Source organism: Capsicum annuum, chromosome 4 (genome assembly GCF_002878395.1).
Source record: "Capsicum annuum cultivar UCD-10X-F1 chromosome 4, UCD10Xv1.1, whole genome shotgun sequence".
Lineage (NCBI taxonomy): Eukaryota > Viridiplantae > Streptophyta > Magnoliopsida > Solanales > Solanaceae > Capsicum > Capsicum annuum.
In genome coordinates, this window is record NC_061114.1 from 215,769,560 (window position 1) to 215,792,921 (window position 23,362).

The window sequence follows — 23,362 nt, forward strand, 5'->3', positions numbered from 1 at the left end:
AAATAATTAATTTTGGAATAACCTATTCCCAACCAAATGACCCCTAGGAACATTGGGATAAAGAAAACATGCTACTCTTATTTATTTCAATATTGTTATTTTATCCTTAATATGTTGTTAAAGTATTATAATTTTAAAATAATTAATTTCAAAATAAGTTACACCGCAATTTCATCCCAACCAAACTTATAATAACCTCATTTAAAATTAATTCTAAAATAAATTATCCATTATTATCGTATCAAACAAGCCTGAATTCAAAATTAATTTTACAATTGAGCTTCCATAAATTCATAACATTCCATTTTAAACTCCCCTAATTGTCGTTATTGTTAACCAAGATTAAAACCGTTAATATTAATCAGGCCCGTTAGGCTGCGTCGGCCTAGATTGTAATTTGATAGGGTCGAGCTACAATTTTTATAGTCCGTTCAAGAATAAGGCTTTTTAACCCGACCCGTATAAGATCATTGGCCCGTGGAGCTTGAGCAATATGGGTTGGGCTGGCCTGTGAACCAAATAAAAAATAATTAAAAAAAGAATATAATACTAGACATTAAAAAAAGTCTAAACTCAAAGTCTATTTGAACTACTAAACTCAAAGTCTATTTGAACTATCATAATAGATATTTAAATATTAAATATGTTTATAATATATATAAATAATTAAAACACTAAATTTTTTAAGAAATCAAATACGTTTGCTGAAGATAATGTGACGATATTAAACACGCCATAACTCATAAGTGCCATGAATATTTTTTTTTTTTAGGAGTTCATTTTCACTTTTAATGGACTAAATATTGATTTCTTTGTGTTTTATTGTGATCAATTAAAATAAAAATAGGTTAATAATATTATTTAGCTAGTTATATTATTACTCATTAACAATTTCGTTTGTTTTTCAATATCTCTATTTGGTTTAAATTGGTGTCAAAAACTATTTAATTTTTTCAGATTATTTGAATTTTTTTTGTAAATTTGAGACTTGATTAACAAGTACTAACTTTATGTAATATTATATTATACATATTTATGTAATTAATAATTTAAAATTTAAATTTAAATTATAAAAATAATATATTTTAAAAAATTGGCTGATCCGTGGAGTCCCACAGCCCATAGTGTGATGATTGAACTTGTTATTCTCTTACGTGTCATGTGCTTAACTCGTCAAACTCCAAAGCCCGTATAAACTAGCATGAATGAACTAGATCGGCTCGTATTAACATTTCTAACCAAGCTCCATCTATCTTAAAAGTATTATTTCATACTCTACAACTCCCGCTATACACAAGTCCGACAAAGTAAAGACCCCGATCATAAAAATTTAATAAAACAAAAATTTATTTTGCATTTCTAAAAGATACATCTATATTAATTATTCTAAAAGATCCAAGATTTACATTAAACCCAAAGCTGCAATTTTCCCTCACTCAAGTCTTGTATTAGCAAAAAAAAAGAAAATGCACGGAAGACCACGCAAAGCTCCAACACAAGAAGAACAAGAAGCTTTTACTATCAAAGCTTCCAAATTACGTTCACTTCAATCACAATTTCTTCAATTCCATCACAAAAAAGTGTAATTTTTTAAAAGTATTTTTGTGTTCTTGATTTAGTTTAAGATTGAATTTTGATGTTGTTTAGCTAATTTGCTTTTGTGGGGTTGTTTTATATATATATACAATGGAAGTAGTTTTTTTTTTTAATTTTTTTTTTTGTGTTCTTAATTTAGTAAAAAATGTATTTTTTGTGTTCTTGATTTAGTTTAAGATCAAATTTTGAATTGGTTTAGCTAATTTGATTTTGTGGGGTTGTTTCTGATATACAAAAGAAGTATATCTTTTGTGTGTGTGCTCTTGATTTACCAAAAAGATTAAATTTTGATGTTGGTTAGTTAATTTGCTTTTGTGGGGTTGTTTCAGATATACAAAGGAAGCATTAGATGTAAGTGCAAAGTTGTTAGAGTCAAATCCTGAGTATTATACTGCTTGGAATTATAGAAAAATTGCTGTTCAGCATAATTTGAATCTGCCTGAAGTCGGGGAGAATGAGGAGTCTATTAAGTCAATTCTTGATGAAGAACTCAGATTGGTAAGTTGCTTTTTTTTGAATAAAAATGTGTGATCTTTGAGCCGAGGGTCTATTGGAAACAGTCTATCTACTTTGTGCGGGTAAGGTGTGTGTACACACTATCCTTACCACAGATCCCACTTGTGGTGGGATTACACTGTGTACACGCTAGCCTTGCCTGACCCCACTTGTGGGATTACATTGGATGTGTTGTTGTTGTTGTTGTAAAAATGCTATCTTTCCTTCAATTCCATAGTTTACTGGGTCCTTTTTTCTTGTTTCTCTCCCCACCCCTTTGCTTTCTCTGATAAATACTGTTCTTAAATCCTGTTAGAGTGGGTTAGATCCCACATTGGTTGGGGAATGGACTGGTGGTTTGCTTATGTGGACTTAGGCAATCCTCCACTCATGATCTATGGATTTGAGCTAGGCCCAAGTGCCACATCTTTGCAATTCCAAACAAATTATAGTTTGGTTTTTGGCGTACTTCCCCTTGTTACGAATGAAGTTATATGTTGCTACTTTAAAGTGTAAGAACTATGTTGAGTAACAATGCCAAACATGGCTTTTTTATTTGACTGAGAAAGAAAGCTTGGGCCTGATAGAGCGGAATAGCTATAGAAGATTCGTTACACAACTTTGAGTCTCTTTAAAATTTGAATCTCTACCAAATGGATCTGCGTCAAATGGATAATGAAAATTAAAATATATTTTAACTCACTTATATGTTGCGGTGCTCAGTTTTGTCTAAGTCTTGCTTAACCCCTGAAGCAAGGTGCAAAGCGTGCGGGCGCTTTAGTGTCGTCATCTGTCTTTGAGGCATCCTTTGCCTTGCCAATGAGTGTAATCTGAAGAGATGATACTGAACAATTGATATTTCAATTTATCGTAATTTTTTTCTTTGTTTTTGTTGCCCATATATTTGTTATATAAGCACATACATACTTGTATTCCATTTGCGGCTTTGTTAAAGGCCACACTATATTTGCTCTATGGCTTAAAGCCCCAAAGGACCTTGGCATTTTTTTGCGTGTTTCGCCTTTGATAACACTGCGCTTAAGTGGTTTAACTAATAATAAAGCTTGTTGTCGTCAGCAATTAATTTTTTGTGCGGATTTGTCTATGGAGTGTTGCTTAGGTAGAGAATGCATTGAGGAAAAATTTCAAGTCCTACGGAGCATGGCATCACCGTAAATGGGTGCTGAGCAAAGGGCATTCTTCCACAGACAAGGAATTGTTGCTTCTGAGTAAGTTTCAGAAGGCAGACTCCCGCAATTTTCATGCATGGAATTATAGAAGGTGATGACTTGGATTAAGCTGAATGCAAATTACTGGTCGGCTGCATTTTGCCTAAGCACTCTTCTTTTTGGTAACTCTTTTCAGGTTTGTCACGACATTGAAGAACATACCAGATGAGAAGGAACTAGAATACACTACTGACATGATATATGATAATTTCAGCAACTATTCTGCTTGGCACAACCGCAGGTATGATGATATCTGTTGGTTCACTCTTGTTAAGATCTATTTTTTCCGTAGAAAAAGTTATGTAGGTTGAGATTGTGCGAGTCATGCTGCTCTAGTGCAAAAGCTAAAGTCACTAACATTCCGAGAAGGCAAGAAGACATTCTTACCCCTCGAAGAAAAAGTTATGTTGACAAGTAGAACAATAAACATGTAGCTCTATCCCAGTAATCCTATCTCTTTACTTAGAAAGGTCGTTGTCACATATTCATGCATTTATCATGTGTTGTGGAATGTTTATAAGACTTTTTCTTTTGTCGTATTTGATGGATAGATAATCAAGACGATGTGTTATAGCATTCTCTAGTTAGCGCGTTGATTTGAAAATTCTATTGGTTTAAGAGCCTATAGTTTCATAACTATGTTATTTTTTTATCTCCAAGATGCACTAGTGGTTTAAAAAGTATGTTATTAAGCATCACCATACCGTTTTAGCTCATGAGGAACTCTGGTTCTGACTTATATTCATTCTATATACAGTGTTCATTTCTCTATAATGACTCGTATACAGTGTTCTTCTTTCTCATTTGCTGAAGGAAAAAGCAAAAGGATATTCTCCCAAGGACAATGTATTTACAGAAGAGTTTGAGTTTGTGCGCCATGCTCTTTTCACAGATCCAGATGATCAAAGTGGTTGGTTTTATCATCTGTGGCTTCTTGATCAGACAGTTAAGCTAGAGACATTGTTGGTTTCTTCATGGCCACCTCATGGCTGTAATCTTTCCTTATCTGTGGATGGATCGTTTGGAGATTGCTCTCTCTCACCCTTTACGAGTCTTCAGACTAATACTAGAACACTTCCACTCATTCTCTATTTCAGCGAAGCTGTTGAGAATATCTGCTCATCTACAGTAGAAATCGAATGTGAAAATGTTGCGAGTAATGAGCTCGTTTGGAGATCACTCTCAGGAGATGGAACTGGGTCTGCTCAAGCTTGGTTGACATATCTTAATTTTCCAGAGGAACATGCACATTCTGAGAAGGCTTACCAAGTAAAAGTTAGCCTTGCTCGTTCTCAAGGCATTTTCTCTTCAACTGGTGTTCATCATGGAAATTCTTCTCATATTGAATTTTCAGTGTCTGTACCACCTCATTGTTCAGAAGATGTTGATCTGAAAAAAGAAGGGAAGATCTCTTGGAGTGATGAATGTTTCTCCACTCATGACACACAGTTTCTTGAGTCAGTTCTGGTTAACTTGTTCCATCTAGAAAGAACAAAGATAGTTGAAACAGTGGTGGACTATCAGTGGAATATTACGACCATCAATACTGAGATAACACACTGTAGGGAGTTGTTATCGACAATGAACTGGTAGGAAAACCTGTTTACAATCTAAGTAGTTCATCTGTGGCAGCTGTATTTTCCATCCTATCCTTCTCTTATTAGTTCTTTGTCTGTTTCAGTAAAATTGGGAAGCTGACACTTGCCAGACTTCTGAAGGCCCATGACACCTTAATGTCATATACTGGCACTAGCCATAGAGATGTTAGCCACCATGCAGAAATTCTTCAACTATATGATGATCTAAAGAAAATGGACCCTGCACATCTTCACTACTACCAGGATGAGTACAGTCTAGTGCTTCTGAAACAGGTATGTGTTTCTATTGTGTTTTCCGAGCATCTAGTTTTATAATGGATAGCTCATTATAATTTAACTCTGTGTTATATGAGAATATCCTCTACTATCCAACTCTTTAACTATGGTTTTGTCTTATTGATAATTTGGATAAACTAATGCCATAAAGAAATTGATGACCTGGTGCTTTATGCCTTTCTTAATGCCAGCAACAACTTGGATTTTTGAACTTGAAGACTGTATTGTATTCAATTTTTTAAAATAGAAATTTTGTGATATTTTATTGAATCTTACCTAGAACTGCACAAGTTTAATCATCTGATGTTGCAGATAATCTCCAATCAAGAATTGTTGCTGAAGCACTGCCGTAAATATAGGGACCCTTCTTCTCCAAGAATCAATAATTTCTGTCTGCGGCTTAATAATCTCTCACTTTCACGTATTGGATCTATGGAGAAACTTTTGTGGGTTCAAGTATTAGATCTCAGCTACAACCAGCTTAAGACACTTGAAGGTAATGCCTCTAGCACTTTCTTGCTAATTCAAGTTCTCTGAAACTAAAAGGGGCTTCATAGAGCTTGCACAGCATTTGCCTCGTCTATCTATTGAAATGTACACTAAAAAGAAAATTTTCCAGCTTTTTCTCTTAGTAAAGACATTCTTTGGTTGAAACAAGATGTGCCAGATTAGATCATGACCGTCATCCAGAAGATTAAAGGAAATAAACAGAAAAGAAGAATCTTGTTAATGCCCCAGGGAAGGAGGTTGTGTTGCATGTGGTCTTGTTAATTTGGTAATTTCTGATGCACTTCTGAAATTGTAATCATTGGACTTGTATACTTACTACACATCCAAGCTATCTGCCATTGTAACCTTTACCCAGCTCCTTTCCGTGGGTTGAGAAGGAGGCCGTCAGCAAAATAACTCTGGAATAGATTATCTTGTCTCCTTTAGTTGCGATGGCGCTCATCTGATTGTGAAAACACTATGAGGACAAGATGGTGGGCCTTTTGCAAGTCAAAGTTTGGCCTAAAGAAACAGGGAAAGAAGAACTACTATGTTTACCACTTAACAAAATCAGAGCTTCTCTGTCAGTTTTTCATTCATCTGGATGATTAGAGATCTACCTGAAATTTTTATTATTTAAAGTTTTTCATAGGAAAATGCAATTTCTGTATAGGGAAGAATTGTATCTGGAAATCGTCAAGCTAACAACTTAATCAAGTACAAATAGGTAAAGAGAGAGAGAGAGAGAATATTCTTCCATGATATGAGAGGGATTATACATGTATCAAATCTTTCGTATGCTGCATGTTTGGTGTAAAGAGATAAGATCAGGGTATGTAGATTGTTGTGATAGCTTGATTAGATAATAGTGGTTGAGCCACATGTGCTGATTATAAATAGTTTAGACATCATGTTGGTCTGATACTAATGATATGATCTTAGGCTTTAAAAAGCATCTTGATTCTTTATGATCTTCATAGTGACTGGATGAAATGAAAAGAAATTTGAGTAGATAGGTTATAACTTATTGAAAAGAATCTAAGTGATGGTCTGGTTAATAAATTGACTAAGTTAGTCATACTTGAATCTTCAGTGTTTTGCCCTTTCCTCTAGAAAAAAATGTGAGAAAATATGTTTTTCAAATTCTTGGAAGTCAAATGTAGTTATCCAATAAAGTTGACTGTGTAAAAAAAGTTTTAATTTATCTGTCATCTCTTGCTGAGGTGCTCGATTGTTGTCTTTCTGAATCATGAGGAATTGCTAAATAAAAAAGATTGCTTCAAATCTTATGCTATTTTTAAACTAATTGCCTGTGCATTATGCTTTGCTTCAACAATGTGGCATTAGATTTCTTGATTTATTTGTGAGCATCTTGAGACAGGCATCTTTTCATACTTAAATCAAGAAACTTGCTTCATTCAATTACTCTTTTAAATTGGTGCAGGTTTGGAGGTGATGCAACTTCTCTCCTGCTTGAATGTTAGCCACAATAAACTCTGCAGTTTTACCGCGTTGGAGCCTTTGAAACTGTTAAGATCACTGAAAGTCTTGGATATCTCTTACAACGAAATTGGTACACATTCCATTGATACAAGGAGGTATCTGTGCTCTTCACCTTTGAACCATAAAAGTGGAGGTAACTGGAAACCCGAGGAATTTGAGATGCATGGTGCTGGGGTGGCTGATTATTGGGAAGCTTATACTATTTTTAAAGACTTGAACTTGATACAATTAGATGTTATAGGAAATGCAGTTTCTGATGAAAAGATAAAATCACTTCTAGTTAAGCTATTACCATCGATACAGTGGCTTGATGGTGAAAGTTGCCACTAGCCAAAAGTCAGATCTTTGTCTTTGCTAAAGATATTTGATGCACAGAATGACTTTTTTGTACCATGTAGTTGTTGCAATACTTGCTTATTACATTTGAGGTTTTCGGATGATTTATATTATATCCCCTATGGCCCTGGACTACTTGAGGGAAGGTTTTGTTTTATGAACATTGAAGTTAGTTTTCTACCAAAGTAAATCTAGCATGAAAACATTTCTTCCATTATACTTGTTCTACATAGACAACATTACACACATTTTCTTCTATTTATACTACACAGAGTTTGATGTTTTTGAAGTGGAGCCTTCGCACAACTGATTAAGTTGCTGCCGTATGAGGTCATGAGTTCAAGCCGTAGAAACCACCTCTTGCAGAAATGCAGGCTGCATAAAATAGACCCTTGTGGTCCGGTAGAAATGGCTTGAGATTTTCATTTTCAATAGGACTAATGTAATACAGGGGAGGATTTAGAAGGTCTAAAAGCCAAAGATTCAAGAATACAATGAAGAGACAGAGCGAGTTAACACAACCCAAAAAAGCAGCGATGTAATCGTGGAAGGGACAGTTTGCAATGGCGCGAGGTATGTGAACTGCAACATCTTAGCAATGCAGAAATTCAGATATTTGATTGTTAAGGTAACGATGCTTCCAGACAGCCATGGAAGTAGCACATTTTCGGCTTCATCTCTTAGTACTAGCTTTATCTTCCCAGGAACCAAATTCAAGTATAATTCAGCAGTAGTATCTAATAGCACTGCTAGAATCATGAAGTACCAAATTGCCTTGTTCATGTTGTTAAGTATCCTGGATTCTTGGAATTTCGACTCCATTCTTCGCAAAAAGAATGTGATTGGTTGCTTTACTTTCTTACCTCGGGTAGGTTAAAAAAGCTGCTAAGAAGAATAATTTTCTTTTCTTTTGTTGTCTGTTGTTTGGAGGAATTGAGACTATGTATAGCATATAGGGTGTTGAGAGAAGTGTCAAGCAAGTTAATACTTGGTCAACAATCCCTTGATCAAGGTTGTAAAAGATTCTCTAATTATTTTTTTAATCCTCCTCAGACCTCCCCTTCATCCTTGTTAAACAAAGATTGTTGATGACTATGGTGTGTTTGGTAGGACGAGAGTCATTTTCTGAAAAGTAGTTATTTCATGAAATTCTTTCATTTGTTTAGTCGGTGAGTTATTGACTTGATAGAAAGGTGTGGAAGGCACGAATTAGAATAGAAGCGTAGTAAGTAGGAGTGCGTTCATACCAGCAGGTAAAGAGTGTATTAGTGACTTATTGTCCATTCTAGTAGTCGTAGTATTATTCTTATTTCTTATTTTTCTATTTCTGTTATTAACTACTCTATTATTTTGTGTAGGTTGGTTATATTATTATTTTGTTATAGTATGATTCTGCTACTATTTGTTGTTTTATCAAAAACAACCGCTCTAAGGTAGAGGTAGGTCACATATGCATACACCACTCTACTCTTTGAGGATCCTACTTTGTGGGACTATACTGGGTATGTTTTTTAGTTGGTGAATTAAACTTTTTCTTTAAAACAATATTAACAAAGCAAGTAGTGTTCTAAAGAAATTTAAGTTTTTTTGATTGATAAAAATGTACAAGTGTTGATTAAAGTAATAGTAATTTGAAATCAGTGCCTTGCAGAGCAAGGGGTCAGCCCTTAGGGCACTTGTTCAAGACTCAAACTTGGAGAAGACGTTTTCAACCTCCCACCAACAATTCATACAATAATGCCCTAAATATTTCTTAAAATTAAGCCAACAACTTTTTATTTTTATTTTAAAAGGTGATTTGATTAATTAATTCAGAAATCATTATAATTTGTGTACTATAGACTCTCGTGGTCTTGCCGCATACTATAGACTCTTGTGGTCGGCCTTTGCTGAACCCCATGCCGGTAGCTTTAATGCACCGAGCTGCCCTTTTTCAGTATTTCCTTTGAATTGAGGTTACACAAATATTCAGTTTCAGTTTTCAACCGCAAAGAATTTTAAAGTAGACGCGAAACCTTCTAATTTTTGAAATAATATCAATTCTCCAAAACAACTTAGAATTATGAACTTACTAAAGATCAAAAAAAAAAAAAGTTCATTCTATCCAAAGTTCATAAACATAAGGATATTTATTCTCAAAGTTAACACACTGCAAGTCTGCAACTATCCAACATGTTCATCAAAGCAAGTTGAAAGTAGAAATATATTTGCCAACATTAAAAGATTACGAGAAACAGACCAAAAAATAAAAAATAAAAAATCATAGAGAATTACAGATGAAGTTTCTCCCTGCAAAGTTCAATGCAGCTATCAACTTTGGCATAATATATAGTACTAAGAAGAAGAGGAGCAATGACACTCCAAAATCCCACAACATAAGCAACAGCAACACACGAGTAGAAAAAGAAGTCCCTCTTCACCAATACCTTGCTTCTCGTCTTCCTCTTCTTCTTCATCATGCTGCCGAGCACGCAATCTTTCTCCAATGGTGGTCCGCAGAGCTCCTTGTTACCTCTATAACTAGCTGCTTCAAAGGTGACAAATTTGTTTTAGAAGGGGATTCTTCCTGACAGATGATTGAAAGCCAAATTTATAGTTGAAAGGGAATCGAGTTGAGTCGTCTGGGGAGGGATTTTTCCTGTTAGACGGTTATAAGAAAGATCCAAACTCTCGAGTTTCTGTAAGTTCATGAAAGATTCTGGAATATGACCAGATACTAGGTTGCGCGAGAGGGTTGAATGAATGGAGGGCTGTGAGTTCTCCTAGTTGTGATGGAGGTGATGCAACTTCTTGGAGCCTTTGAAAGGTCTAAGATCACTGGAAGTCTTGGATATCTCTTACAACGAGATTGGGGCGCACTCTATTGACACGAGGAGGTATTTGTGCTCTTCTCCTCCGAATCATAAAAGTGAAGCTAACTGGAAACCTGAGGAATCTGAGATGCATGGTGCTGAGGTGGCTGATTATTGGAATTGAACTTGATACAACTAGATGTTATAGGAAGTGCAGTTTCCGATGAAAAGATAAAATCACTTCTAATTAAGCTATTGCCGATGGTGATAGTTGCCAGTAATCAAACGTCAGATCCCTGATCGCTCTTAAAGATATTTGATGCACCGAAATATGTTTTTGTATCATGTAGTTGTTGCAAGACTTGATTATTATATTTGGGTTTTTTCAGATGATTTATATTATATCGATCAGGTTTTGTTTTCTGATAATTGAAGTGAGAGTTTTCTACCAAAGTAATCCAGCATGAAAACATTTCTTCCATTATACTTATTCTCAAAACATATACATATTACACATAGAGTTTGATGCTTTTGAAAGGGAGCACCATGTGACCTTATGGGTTCAAGCCGCGGAAACAGCCTCTTGCGGAAGTACAGGCTGCATACAATAGACCCTTGTGGTCCGGCAGAAATGGCTTGAGATTTTCATTTTCGGTAGGACTAATGTGTAGAGGAGGATTTAGAAGGTCCAAAGCCAAAGATTCAAGAATACAGTGCAGAGACTGATCGAGTTAACGCAACCCAGAAAACCAGTGACATAATAGTAGAAGGTGCAGTTTGCAATGGCGCGAGGTATCTGAATTGCAACATCTTAGCAATGCAGAAATTCAGATACTTGATCGTTAAGGTAACAACGCTTCCGGACAGCCATGAAAGTAGCTCACTTTCGGCTTCATCTCTTAGTACTAGCTTTGTCTTCTCAGGAACCAAACTCATGGTATTTAGTATCACTGCTAGAATCATGAAGCAACACAGTGCTTCGTTCATGTTGTTAAGTATCCTGGATTCTTGTACTTTTAACTCCATTTGGGTAAAAAAAAGGCTCTTGGTTGCTTTACTTTCTTACCTCGGATAGGTTGAAAAAGCCGCTAAGAAGAATAAGTTTTCTTTTCTCTTGCGCTTCTTTCTTGTTTGTTATTTGGAGGAATTGGATCAGTTTGGATCAGAAGAGGGTGGACAAGAGGCAATTTATAGCAAATTGAGAGAAGTGTCAAGCAAGTTAAATAATTCGTCAACACCATGATGAAGGTTGTAAGATTCTCTATTTATTTTTTTCAATTATCTTCACCTCCCCTGATCCAACAATAATAATAATATACCTAGTATAATTCACAGAGTGGATATGAAAAAGGTAAATATATGCAAATCTTACCCCTATCTCAGAGAGAATTGTACCCTCGGTTCAAGGGAGGTCTTGAGTGAATAGTGACACCTGTCATCTTAATGGGGTGAAGCTTATGGTGTGTTTGGTATGACGATAGTCATTTTCTGAAAATATTTTCGTTCAATTGTCTTTCGGTGTTTGGTCGGTGAGTTAAAATTATTTTTTGGAATATAAGTTTCACAAGAAAAGTGATAGTCCGATAGTAATGAACCGAATAGTATCTTGAAGAAGTTTTTGTTTTTGTTTTTTTTAAAAAAAGATAACCCGATGAACTAAAGTCAGTGTCAAGACTTTAGTTTCAAGAAAGGACCGAAGAGCACAAGTTCTATTATAGAATTTACCAGTCACTCTAAATCTCCTTAAAGATAATGTTTAGAAAAATAATTTTCCTCAATTTCACTTTTGGTGAAAAATAATTCTCCTATAAAATATTTGTGGCAAACCAAAACAGTAGAAAATAAGTTACTTATAAAAAAACTTTTTCCTCTTTGTCAAAATGGAGATAAGGTACTTGGTCAAGACTCAAACTTGGGGAAGACGTTTTCAACTGCTCATCTCCAAAAACTCCTCATAAATTAATACTATAATAATTCATGTCCTAATAATTTTTAAAACTAAGCCAACACTTATCTTTTTTTAAAATAGGGTGGGTCCTTTTAATTTTTTTTATTATACTTTTGATAGTAATTAGTCAATACTGAGTTTACTGAAAATCAAAATTTGTTCATCTTAACCAATTTTCATAAATCTATCTTGTTAACTCTATGACTGAACACTGCAAGTCTGCAACTATCCAACATGTTCATCAAAGCAAGTTGAAAGTAGAAATATGCCAAATTAATAATGGATGCGAAATAGTGTCAGCATTACTAATACACTCTATTCAACAATGTTTTTCATAAACCCTACCAAACGGCCCCTAAAAGATCAAAAGTAACATAAAATTATTCATGGAGAACTAGGAAAGATGAAGTTTCTCCATGCAAATTTCAATGCAGCTATCGACTTTAGCATAATATGTCCTGCGCCAGTTTCTACTAAGCAGAAGAGGACCAATGACACTCCAAAATCCCACAACATAAGCAACAGCAACGCATGAGAAGAAAAAGAAGTCACTCTCACCAATACCTTGCCTCTCGTCTTCCTCTTCTTCTTCATCATGCTGCTGAGGCGGGCTCAAGAGCATGCAATCATTTTCCAATGGTGGTCCACAGAGTTCCTTGTTACCTCTATAACTTGATGCTTCAAAGGTCACAAATTTGTTTTCAAACGGGATTCTTCCTGATAGATGATTGAAAGACAAATTTATAGTTGAAAGGGAATCGAGTTGAGTCATCTGGGGAGGGATTTTTCCTATTAGACGGTTATAAGAAAGATCCAAACTCTCGAGCTTCTTTAAGTTCATGAAAGAGTCTGGAATATGGCCAGAGAGGATGTTGCTCGAGAGGTTTAATGAATGGAGGGCTGCAAGTTCTCCTAGTTGTGATGGAATTTCATTGGTAAAACGGTTCATGGATAGATCAAGAATGGTGATCTGCGAAAGAGGAATGCCTTCATAAGAAAGTGCATTGCCCTTGGTTGTTAAAGGAACTTTGACTCTATAGTTAGTATATGTTGGAGATAACCACATAAAGGCTGGCAGTACAACTTCAGATTCCTTCAGCCACGCGGTTATGTTACTGAGGCAAGAAGGTAAAACCCCAGAGAGTAAATTTGCAGACATGTCCAAAATATGAAGCTTTTGCATATGGCACACAGACACTGGAATAATCCCATGAAATCGGTTTCTTGCCACTATCAGTATGGCCAGATGTGGAAAAAGAGGAAAATAATCTGGAATATTGCCTGACAAATTGTTTCTGCTGAAGTCCACGACCTTCAGAACAGGAAGGTTGAACATAGAAGCAGGGAGGACTCCAATAAATCCATCATTTTGAAGATGCAAGTAGGCAAGATTTGACATATTTGAAAATACGGGCATAACCTCCCCGTGAAAGTTGTTGTTTGAAAGAACTAAATGTGCCAATGAAGTGTTATTCTGTCTTAAAGTTGGAGGAAGTTTTCCCAGTAAGAAGTTGTCAGAAAGGTCCAGCACCTCTAACTTAAGCAGATTGTCAAAAGATGAAGCAAGGGTGCCTCCGAGGGCGTTATTTGACAGGTTAAGATAGAGTAAGTTTGGAAATGATTCGAGCACGTTAATGGGAATTGTACTACCTAAGAAATTATCTGATACATCAAGCATCAGAAGACTTGATGCTTGAAACTGAGAAGCCACAGGAATTCCACCATACAAACGGTTGCTTCTCAAAGACAACATAAGAAGTGTATTATTATACAACAACCAAGAGGGAACATTTCCTTGAAGGGAATTATAGGACAAAGACAGGGATTTCAACTTGTGTTGTTTGGAAATGAACGTTGGAATTACATGGCCATAGTTCCGGTTCAGTCTGGTATTTCGTAAGTCAAGGGACACAAGTTGAAAAGATGGAACCCAAGATGGAGTTTCAGTGTCAACTTCAAACTCATTGTTAGTAAGATCAATGGCTTCAAGATTGGAGAGGTTAGCAAATGATGCAAACAAGAGAAGTCCATCAAACCTATTATCTGAAAGACGAAGAGTCACAAGCAGAGTCAGGTTGCTGAATATGGATGAAGAAACGATTCCCTCAAAATGATTGAACGAAAGATCTAAAGAAACCAAAGAACTCATTCCACCAAGGCATGGATCAAGTACACCTTGTATAAGGTTATCCTGAAGATTTAACACCTGCAGGTTCCTAAGTTTACAGATTCCTGAAAAGTGTAACAAGTTGTTAATATCCAGAAAAAATATAACTCTGTTGTGCAAAATTTCAGCACCCAATTTTGCTGTAACACGAAGTAAAAGTAAAGATGCATAATATTCATTCTACAATCTGTAAAGACAGGGTGTCAGCAACCCAGTTTATTAGACAAAACACATGAAGGGCAGCCTGGTGCACTAAAGCTCCTGCTATGCATGAGGTCCAAAGAAGGGCCAAACCAAAAGGGTTTATTGACCGCAGCCTTACCCCACATTTCTACAAGAGGCTGTTTCGACAGCTTGAACCCGTAACCTCCTGGTTTACTAGACAAAACACATAGAAACTACAAATGCTCTTTGCACGAACGGCAGTAAAAATACAATATGAAAACAACAAGCAAAAGAGGTGACACTACAGATTAAAATGTCCCATTACAGTGGTTAAGTTCAAGGCAAGCTGGAACTTAGAATAAGTGTGATTCAGGCAGAAAAATCAGAATTTATTTTAAAAACACTATTAGGCTTTTGAAATCCAAAAGTTGCCCATAACAAGATTCAGAAAGGCTGACCATTATCAAGAGCAAACACAAGTGGAAACCTCTGTCGAGATTTTTTTATCAAAGAAGGCTCAGAATGGACTTTCATCGAATGATCATAAAATTAAGATTAACCATGTCTCATGCATAGCATGTAAACGCTAATTGGACATTCATTCACAGTGACTTCAATTTCAAAATTGAACTGGTAGCTGCAAAGAAATTGCAGAACATCAGCATTACCTGAAAAGAAATCAGGAGAACCCCTGATATTGTTATGTGAAATATCCAAACTTTCAAGCACCGAGTGCTTTTCAAAGAGGCAGGTCGGTATGCTTCCATCATCAAGAAAATTATCACTCAGATCCAACCTTTTGAGATTCCGCAATCTACATAACGCTGCAAGAAATATATGAAGCAACAAAAGGGTTGTTTTTTGTCAAGTTCATTAATCTGAGTAAAAATTGAGTTTCGTATTCATCGGAACAATCTGAAAACTCAACTCCAGGGAATATATAGTTCGTGCTTGCTATCTTATGCTGGCGCGAAGATTGTTAAGGGAAACTGGAAAAAACTACAGACTAGAACTTCGTTCGGACCATGTTCTTTATCGAAGAAAAGCTCTTCAGATATATATGGATGCCAGGTCACAGTTGGAATTACCAAATTAAGAAAATAGTTCATCTATGTATTCTTCATCTGATGACTCCCTTCCAGGTGACATTTGTTTCATTCTGGAGAAACTACTTTTAGATAATGAGAATCATATCATTAACTTCAACATTGTAGTCAGTTTATGTGTTTCATGCAGACTCAATAGCAATACTTTAACGACAGCATATAGACCAAGAAGATGATAGTTGAGCATAAGAGAGAATCCACCACCAATTAACAGTTTGTTCAGCCGGAGGAAACCATTACAACAACAACAACAACATACCCAGTGTAATCCCACAAAGTGGGGTCTGGGGAGGGTAGAGTATATGAGACCTTACCCCTATCACAAAGGTAGAGCGGCTGTTCTCGATAGATGCTCCGCTCAAGAACCGGAGGAATGTATTAATATATGGAAATACTAAATTATAAAAGATATTCAAGGAGAGGTGCCTTGGTGTATGCTTTTTGCAGATGATGTAGTTTTGATTGATGAGACGCGGGGGGTGTGAATGATAAATTAGAGGTGTGGAGACAAACTCTTGAGTCTAAAGGGTTCAGGTTGAGTAGGAGCAAGATAGAGTATTTGGAATGCAAGTTTGATGACGTGAAGCTGGAGAATGAGGTGGTAGTGAAGTTGGAATCACAGGTGGTATGTAAGAGGGATAGTTTCAAGTATCTCGGGTCCGTGATTCAGGGTAACGGTGAGATTGACGAGGAGGTCTTGCACCGTATTGGGGCGGGATGGATGAAGTGGAAGCTCGCTTCGGGGGTGTTGTGTGATAAGAAGGTGCCGCCCAAGCTTAAAGGCAAATTCTACAGGGTGGCAGTCCGTCCGGCCATGTTGTATGGAGCGGAGTGTTGGCCAGTTAAGAACTCCCACATTCAAAAAATGAAGGTGGCGGAAATGCGGATGTTGCGTTGGATGTGTGAGCTGACTAGGGGGATAGAGTTCGGAATGAGACTATCAGGAGAAGGTTGGTGTGACTCCAGTGGAGAATAAGATGCGGGAAGTCCGATTGAGATGGTTCGGACACGTGATGAGAAGGGGCATGGATGCCCCAGTTCGTAGGTGTGAGAGGCTAGCTTTGGATGGTTTTAGACGGGGTAGGGGTAGGCCGAAGAAGTACTGGGGAGAGGTGATTAGGCGGGACATGGAGCAGTTACAGCTCACTGAGGACATGACCCTAGATAGGAAGATCTGGAAGACGCGAATTAGGCAAGAAGGCTAGGGTCAGTTTGGGTCGCTAGTGTAGGGAATTACTTGGTGAGGGTATTATTCTTGTTATGATACCTTGTTTCATGCTTTATTACGAGTATGTTTACTTTTCTCTGTTTACTATTACTTGTGGGTGTCGTATTTATGTTATGCCATCTTGTTCCATGCTTTACTATGAATTTGTTTAGTATTCCGTGTCTCGAGCCGGGGGTCTATCGGAAACAGTCTTTCTACTTCTTTAGAGGTAAAGGTATGGACTGCGTACATTTTACCCTCCCCAGACCTCACTATGTGGGAATACACTGGGTTTGTTGTTGTTGTTGTTAGGAAAATGATAATAATAATGACAATTTGCACAAGATCATGTACGTAACGACAGAAAATTATCCAACTTAACCTGATAGAATGTGATGGGAATTCTTGAGGTTATTCCCAGACAAGTCGAGGCTTTCAAGGTATGAAAGATCATCAAACAGGCAATGTGGCATACTATCATCTGTAAGATTATTGTTGCTTAGATCCAGTTTCCGTATATCCTTTAGTCCGCACAATGCTACATGAATTCATCAAAACGAGCTATATTAAAACCAAGGTAAAAATTCGGATGCACTCTATGACTGATTAAAACTCAACAACTGAGACAACAAACCTCTGAGCAGTGGTAAAGGGAAACTAGGATAAACCCCTGATAGGTGCAGCTGTTCTAGAGATGCAAGGCTACATACTTGAAAATGAGGCAGAGCATCACCATTTAAAGGGTTGAAACTTAGATCCAACTCCTTCAGGTCGCGCAATTTGCATAATGCTGCAAGTATAAGTTGTTAAAAAGCAATACTCCAACATGCAAAGTTGAAGGAGCAGAATCATTCCAAAAAAGCAGCAAATTTAACGCTTTAAGGATTCAAGGAAAGTGTTTAACAGATATTGACAGCAGTAAGAGCTTGTACCAGATTATACCACTAAATACTAAGGGAGATAAGTTGTACACATGCAGGTTTGATCAAATGAAACATGTATACGAGTAATGAGTGAACATTTTGATCACAAGAATACCTTCTGGCATGATCCAGTTGCCAATAGCATTGCCAGATACATAGAGAGACCGGAGATGAGTGAGACGAGTCAATAAGGTTGCATCAGGATACCATATTCCAAGTCCAAGTTCCCTTTTACTGGTAAGAATAATATCAAGAACACGTGCATCATTATTTAGATCTCTGACACAGAAAATTCCAGCCCACGCACAATAGTTTTCTTCAACCCATTCATTGATTAGAGTAGAGCCATTGGGATAGTTAAGGGAGTCCCTCAGCTCTAAAAGTGCCTTCTTTTCCTCTTCCACTAATTTACCACTGCAACTCATGAGATGCACGAACATCAGTATCCAACATGTCCATAGAAGCTGAAGCATAGGACCCCAAACTCCAGCCATAATGTTGATAAATTTCTATTCAGCAACTAGCAATGAGTCATTGGCTAATGCCTTTTGTTACAAGAACTTTTTTACATACTCACAGTCGTGAGTCAACACCAAATTAGAAATTTTAAGTTGCCTTAAGATTAACCACAGGTACTTCATCAGTAAATGAGCATGAGCTGTTTCCCATGATTTAACATATTTTGTGTGAAATACTGACCTTTTCTTAGATAAGCCAAGTCAAGCAGGTCAATCCTGACTTTTTCCAACAAATTCTGCCACCTTGCCCAATCTTGATGCTGACTCCTAACATTTCCTATTCTCCTCATCTTTCTTTCTTTTTTTTTCTTTTTCTTTTTCTTTTTTTAATAACGCATATCCTCCCAGCCTAAGTTGCTCAAACTCTTCAAAAATGTCTTCAGGTGTGTGTCGGATCCTCCAAAAGTAGTGTATTATTGAAGGATCCGACACGGGTGCGACAACATTTTTGGAGAGTTCGAGCAACTTAGCTCCCAGCAGCATATATCCCCACTGTGTGGGAATATACCGGGTATGTTCTTGTTGTTTGTTGTTGTATCCACCCAGCAGCATAGATATTGGATAACCATATCCTCCAAAATTAGCACAGGTATTGAATAACAGCGTTCACCAAAAATTAGCATAGGTATTGGATGACTCTGCCTACTAAGACTTAGGCAGGTCGAAAGAAATCATCTAGTGTTATTTTACCTCGGATGAACATTCAAAGCATAGTCTTCCATATTTTTAATCCAGATTATTGACTAGTAGATCACACCTTGAGTGTAATTACCAATCTTGTCATCTTAAAACCATAAGCTCTAATACTGATTTTGATCTTACAAAAAACTTACTAAAAACCATATGCCTAAGCAAAATCAATTAGCTGGGAAGGCTGCCTAAGCAAAATCAATTAGCTGGGAAGGCTGCAGCTATTAGGTAATGTTGCCTCCACCTCAATTTGTTTGTGTGGTTTTGACTTCAACCAGAACAACAACATACCCCGTGTATTCTAGGGGTGTGCATCGGTCGGTTCGGTTCGGTTTTATGTGTTATTGGTTCGGTTTATCGGTTTTCGATTTTTAAATATGTAAACCCAATAACCAACTAATAAGATATTTTCTTATCGGTTTCGGTTTATCGATTTTTGGTCCTTAACGGTTCGGTTTTCGATTTAACCAATAAGAAAATACTTATAAAATAGAAATAGTAACAACTAACATAAAAAAACCGAAATCTAAGTTACCGCCAAAATCCTACACAATGCATTTTAATTTACAAGAATCTTCAAACTTGAACTGAATGTTAGCTAGAAAAAAATTAAATCCTAATTGTTGGAAGCTATAAATGCTTTAAGTTTTTCATTACGATAATAGTCGAGTTTTATATTGTGCCTTTGTTGCCCTGAATAGGTTAATACTTTATGAATCACTGAATTGTGAATAAGTAGTGCATATAATATATATATGCATACACATATCGATCTATCTCTCTCTATATATAGAGAGATTTATAACCGATAACCCAATAAGCTAAAACCGAAACCGAACCGTTTACCCAATAAAAATTTTTATAAAACCAATAAAAAACCGTTAACCCAATAATCCAATACCAATAACCCAATAACATTTTTATCGGTTCGGTTTATCGGTCGGTTCGGTTTTTGCACACCCCTAGTGTATTCCTACAAAGTGGGATCTGGGAAGGGTAGAGTGTATGCAGTCAGTCCCACCACCTCGAACGTGAGGTAGAGAGGGTGTTCCAATTGACCCGAGTTTAACAAAATAAAGAAAACTCTTGAATGTTGTGCTTTTAAATTAAATATACACAAAATATATCAAAATGTTGTGGTCTTAAACATGCTTAGTAAAAAGTTGAAACTAAAGATTTGCTAAAAAGGAAAGAGACATTCTTTTGAAATGGACGAAAAACAGAAAGTAAGACGAACAAATTGAAACAGATGTTATAGCTGAAATGTTCAAAATATAATGCATATTCTTCTTCATATAAGTTATTAGTTTGCCCTGAATATCTGTGATACATAAAAGTCTAAAGCTAATCATTGTTTTAGCATAAACAAAAAGAACTAAATTCTCCAAATGTTGAACACACATTTTTGTTTAATTTGAAGGTGAACAAACCATTACAGTTCAAGACTCTGAATTCAGACGATCAATTGCCTCTGTAGCAGGACCGAAATCAGGCTGAACTCTTAATGCATCCAAATAAGCCAATTTTGCCTCAATTTTCATCCCTTTTTTCTCATAACAATCCCCCAACAAACAGTACGCCTTAACATTATCACCTTTCAACCTAACGCACTCGTTCAAATCCTCAATCACTGAGTCAACTCGTCGACTCACTCCCCCGGGAGCCGTTGATCTCAGCTGCGCTCTTTTAAACAAAGCTTCCGCTCTCTCATCCTCCGACAACGACTTCACCGCGGGCGGCGAAAGCGCAACGTCGATCGAATCAAGCGCGGATGTCTTCATCCCCTGCATGTCTAGCGCTAACGCTTTGAGTATGTACGAAGCAGCGTCTGACGAATCCAGCGAAATCGCTAAATCGGCTTGCTCTTCCGCTAATTTAGCTAAAGAAGAAGAAGATTGTGCTGATGCTGAGTGTTGTTTTGCTGCGGCGGCTGATTTGGCTTGAGAGAGGAGCTGAGCGCCTTGTACGAAGTGCTTCTTTGATTGGATGTTGGAGCGGTTGCGTAAACGGAGATTGGAGAGGTATTTTTGAGGGATATTGTACATGTAAAGGAACATGAAGATTGTGATGAGGATTAGAATTGCTTGCAGGAAGAGATCGCGGTACATGTGCTCGTCGGAGAAAATATCCATGCCGTTTTGTGGAGTTTATGCTGAGGATTTTCAGATTGGGTGTTGTAAGTGTTACTGAGTTTTAGAAGATTTTGATAGTGTCTATGGATTGAAGTAAAAAGTTGATGATGATGAATGAATTGCAGGCTAGAGTTGCTCGGTAGGGTATTTTTACTTAGAGAAAATACATTTTTAGCACATAAACTTAATTTTTATTTATTTACCCCTTAATATCTTTAAAATATATTTATTTCCCATTCTCACAACTGAGAATGGATTACACACGCATCATGTCAATATCAAATCAGTGTTATATTAGTATCGGGTCATTGCCACATAAAAAATTAAGATTTTTTTAAAAGCAAAATGCTCTATTAAACCTTTATACTATGTTAGTTTTGTAAGTTGGACACTTCTACTTATATGTTAATCATCAGAACCCTCATCAAAAAGCAGCATTTTACACCTTTAGACCATTGACCTTGCCTACGTGGCAAATTTATGATGATTAGAACAAAGAGAGTGTAACCACTCACCTAGGGATGCTAATGAAGGTCAATTTTTGACTAATTTTACATTAAAATAATTTTAAAAAATAAAAAAAATATTACAATTATTTTAAAAAAATAAAAAGGGTTCTTTTTTTCCCTCCATCTTTTTAAATTTTAAAATATTTTTAAAATAATTTAAAAATAATTTAAAATTATTTTTAAAAATTTAAAAATATTTTTAAAAATTTTAAAAAATAAAATTTCCCTCCCCACCCCACCCCAGCCCATCCCCACCCCTACACCCCCAGCCCTTTCTTTTTTTCCTCCATCCTTTTTAATTTAAAAATATTTTTAAAAATTTAAAAATAATAAATTTAAATTTTTTTTCCACCCCACCCCCTCTCCAGCCCCTCCCCACCCCACCCAGTCTCTCTCACCCCCACCCCAGCTCGTCCCCACCCTACTCACCCCTCTCCCCAGCCCTCCACCCCACCCAGCCCCACGTAACCCCTCTTCTTCCCCATCCCCCACCCCACCTAGCCCATTCCCATCCCACCCAGCCCCACGCAACCCTTTCCCCAGCCCCACCTCACCCAACCCCCTTCCTCCAACCTCCCACTCCACCTCACCTAGCCCCACGCAACCCCCTCCCCCAGCCCCCACCCCACCCCACCCCAAACCCTCCCCACAATTAATTTAAATTAAATATTTTAAATATATAAATCATATTTAAATTAATTAATTATTTAAGTAATTTTTTTAAATTAGGTAAGAATTTTAAATTTGATAAATTAATTAAATAAATTAATTAGTTAAGAATTTTAATTAATTAATTTTTTACTAATTTAAATTAATTAATTAAATTAATTTTAATATTTAATTAATTTTAATGTAATACTTTTTTTATTATTATTTTTTTAAATAATTATTCAAATTTTTCTATAATTTATAAATTTTTGTTATTTAATTAAATTAATTTTAATATTTAATTTGTTATGTAGCATTTTAAAAATGACTTGGAATTTAATGTAATACTTTTTCTATTTTTTTAATTTTTTTAATTTTATTTTTTAAATGACGTGGCAGATGACGTGGCACGCATGACAGATAACATGACACACGTGGCAGCTGATGTGGCAACTGACATGGGAGAATGTAAACCAAAAAAGTGTTTAAAATGTAGTTTTTTCGTGGGTTCAGAGGTCCAAATGACAAATATGTAAGTAGAAGTGTCCAACTTACAAAACTGACATAGTACAGGGATCCAATAGAGCATTTTGCCTTTTTTTAAAAAAAATCCCACACACATACTATTTTTAAGTATTTTTATTTTAAAAAGCAAAAAATATATATTTATTATATATATATATATATACACATATATATATATAAAAAAAAAATCCCCCCCCCCCCCCCCCCCCAAAATCTCTTTACCCATTCCAGCAACCTCCCCCAACCCGCTTGCCCCCACCCCACTCTCATTCTTTCTCCCCTTTCAGCACCCTCTCCACCCGCCATTCTTTCTCCCTTTTCAGCCCCACCCTTCCAGCCCCCCACCCCTATTTTTTCTCCCTTCCAGCCCCCACCCCAATCCTCTTCTTTATTATTCAAACACAAAAATACTTTCATCAAGTTAAAATTAATTTTTTAAATTGTCTTATTAACAAAAAAATTCAAAAGTAAAAATCAAAGAAATCTTATTGATGATAAGTGATTCAAAAA

The 23,362-nt window shown here is 36.3% G+C and overlaps 3 protein-coding genes across 5 annotated transcripts; 1 reads left to right on the top strand and 2 right to left on the bottom strand.

The window, feature by feature from the left end:
- The first annotated feature begins 1,390 nt into the window (after positions 1–1,390).
- LOC107852392 (geranylgeranyl transferase type-2 subunit alpha 1) lies at positions 1,391–7,679 on the top strand. Of its 3 annotated transcripts, none has more exons than XM_047411033.1 (8): positions 1,391–1,582; positions 1,926–2,094; positions 3,212–3,372; positions 3,457–3,561; positions 4,109–4,909; positions 5,002–5,191; positions 5,507–5,690; positions 5,814–5,909. In XM_047411033.1, exons 1-8 carry the CDS (start codon positions 1,467–1,469, stop codon positions 5,864–5,866), a joined length of 1,779 nt encoding a protein of 592 aa, XP_047266989.1. In that variant the 5' UTR covers positions 1,391–1,466; the 3' UTR covers positions 5,867–5,909. The 3 variants fall into 3 exon arrangements, with proteins under 3 accessions (XP_047266989.1, XP_047266990.1, XP_016552920.1); XM_047411034.1 differs by having other exon boundaries at positions 5,853–5,909; XM_016697434.2 differs by lacking the exon at positions 5,814–5,909 and adding an exon at positions 7,128–7,679 and having other exon boundaries at positions 1,392–1,582.
- A 3,096-nt stretch (positions 7,680–10,775) lies between these two features.
- Positions 10,776–20,179, bottom strand: LOC107852395 (receptor-like protein 56). The gene is made up of 5 exons (XM_016697437.2): positions 17,946–20,179; positions 17,542–17,697; positions 17,290–17,445; positions 15,263–15,418; positions 10,776–14,494 (listed from the first exon to the last, which is right to left on the bottom strand). The coding sequence occupies exons 1-5, from the start codon at positions 18,322–18,324 to the stop codon at positions 12,657–12,659; spliced, it is 2,685 nt and encodes an 894-aa protein (XP_016552923.1). The 5' UTR covers positions 18,325–20,179; the 3' UTR covers positions 10,776–12,656.
- Positions 20,180–20,293: 114 nt separating this feature from the next.
- Positions 20,294–21,411, bottom strand: LOC107852394. Its single transcript, XM_016697436.2, has one exon. It carries the CDS (start codon positions 21,168–21,170, stop codon positions 20,478–20,480), a length of 693 nt encoding a protein of 230 aa, XP_016552922.1. The 5' UTR covers positions 21,171–21,411; the 3' UTR covers positions 20,294–20,477.
- Positions 21,412–23,362: the final 1,951 nt, after the last annotated feature.

Excerpts from the sequence above, each read along its gene's own strand:
- LOC107852392 (XM_016697434.2), top strand. The coding sequence starts at position 1,467 with ATGCACGGAAGACCACGCAAAGCTCCAACACAAGAAGAACAAGAAGCT. Across the intron at positions 3,373-3,456 it reads CATGCATGGAATTATAGAAG|GTTTGTCACGACATTGAAGA; the intron begins GTGATGACTTGG and ends AACTCTTTTCAG. Across the intron at positions 4,910-5,001 it reads TTGTTATCGACAATGAACTG|TAAAATTGGGAAGCTGACAC; the intron begins GTAGGAAAACCT and ends TGTCTGTTTCAG.
- LOC107852395 (XM_016697437.2), bottom strand. The coding sequence starts at position 18,324 with ATGGCTGGAGTTTGGGGTCCTATGCTTCAGCTTCTATGGACATGTTGG. Across the intron at positions 17,446-17,541 it reads CCCTTTACCACTGCTCAGAG|CATTGTGCGGACTAAAGGAT; the intron begins GTTTGTTGTCTC and ends GAATTCATGTAG. Across the intron at positions 15,419-17,289 it reads TTCCCATCACATTCTATCAG|CGTTATGTAGATTGCGGAAT; the intron begins GTTAAGTTGGAT and ends TATTTCTTGCAG.
- LOC107852394 (XM_016697436.2), bottom strand. The coding sequence starts at position 21,170 with ATGGATATTTTCTCCGACGAGCACATGTACCGCGATCTCTTCCTGCAA.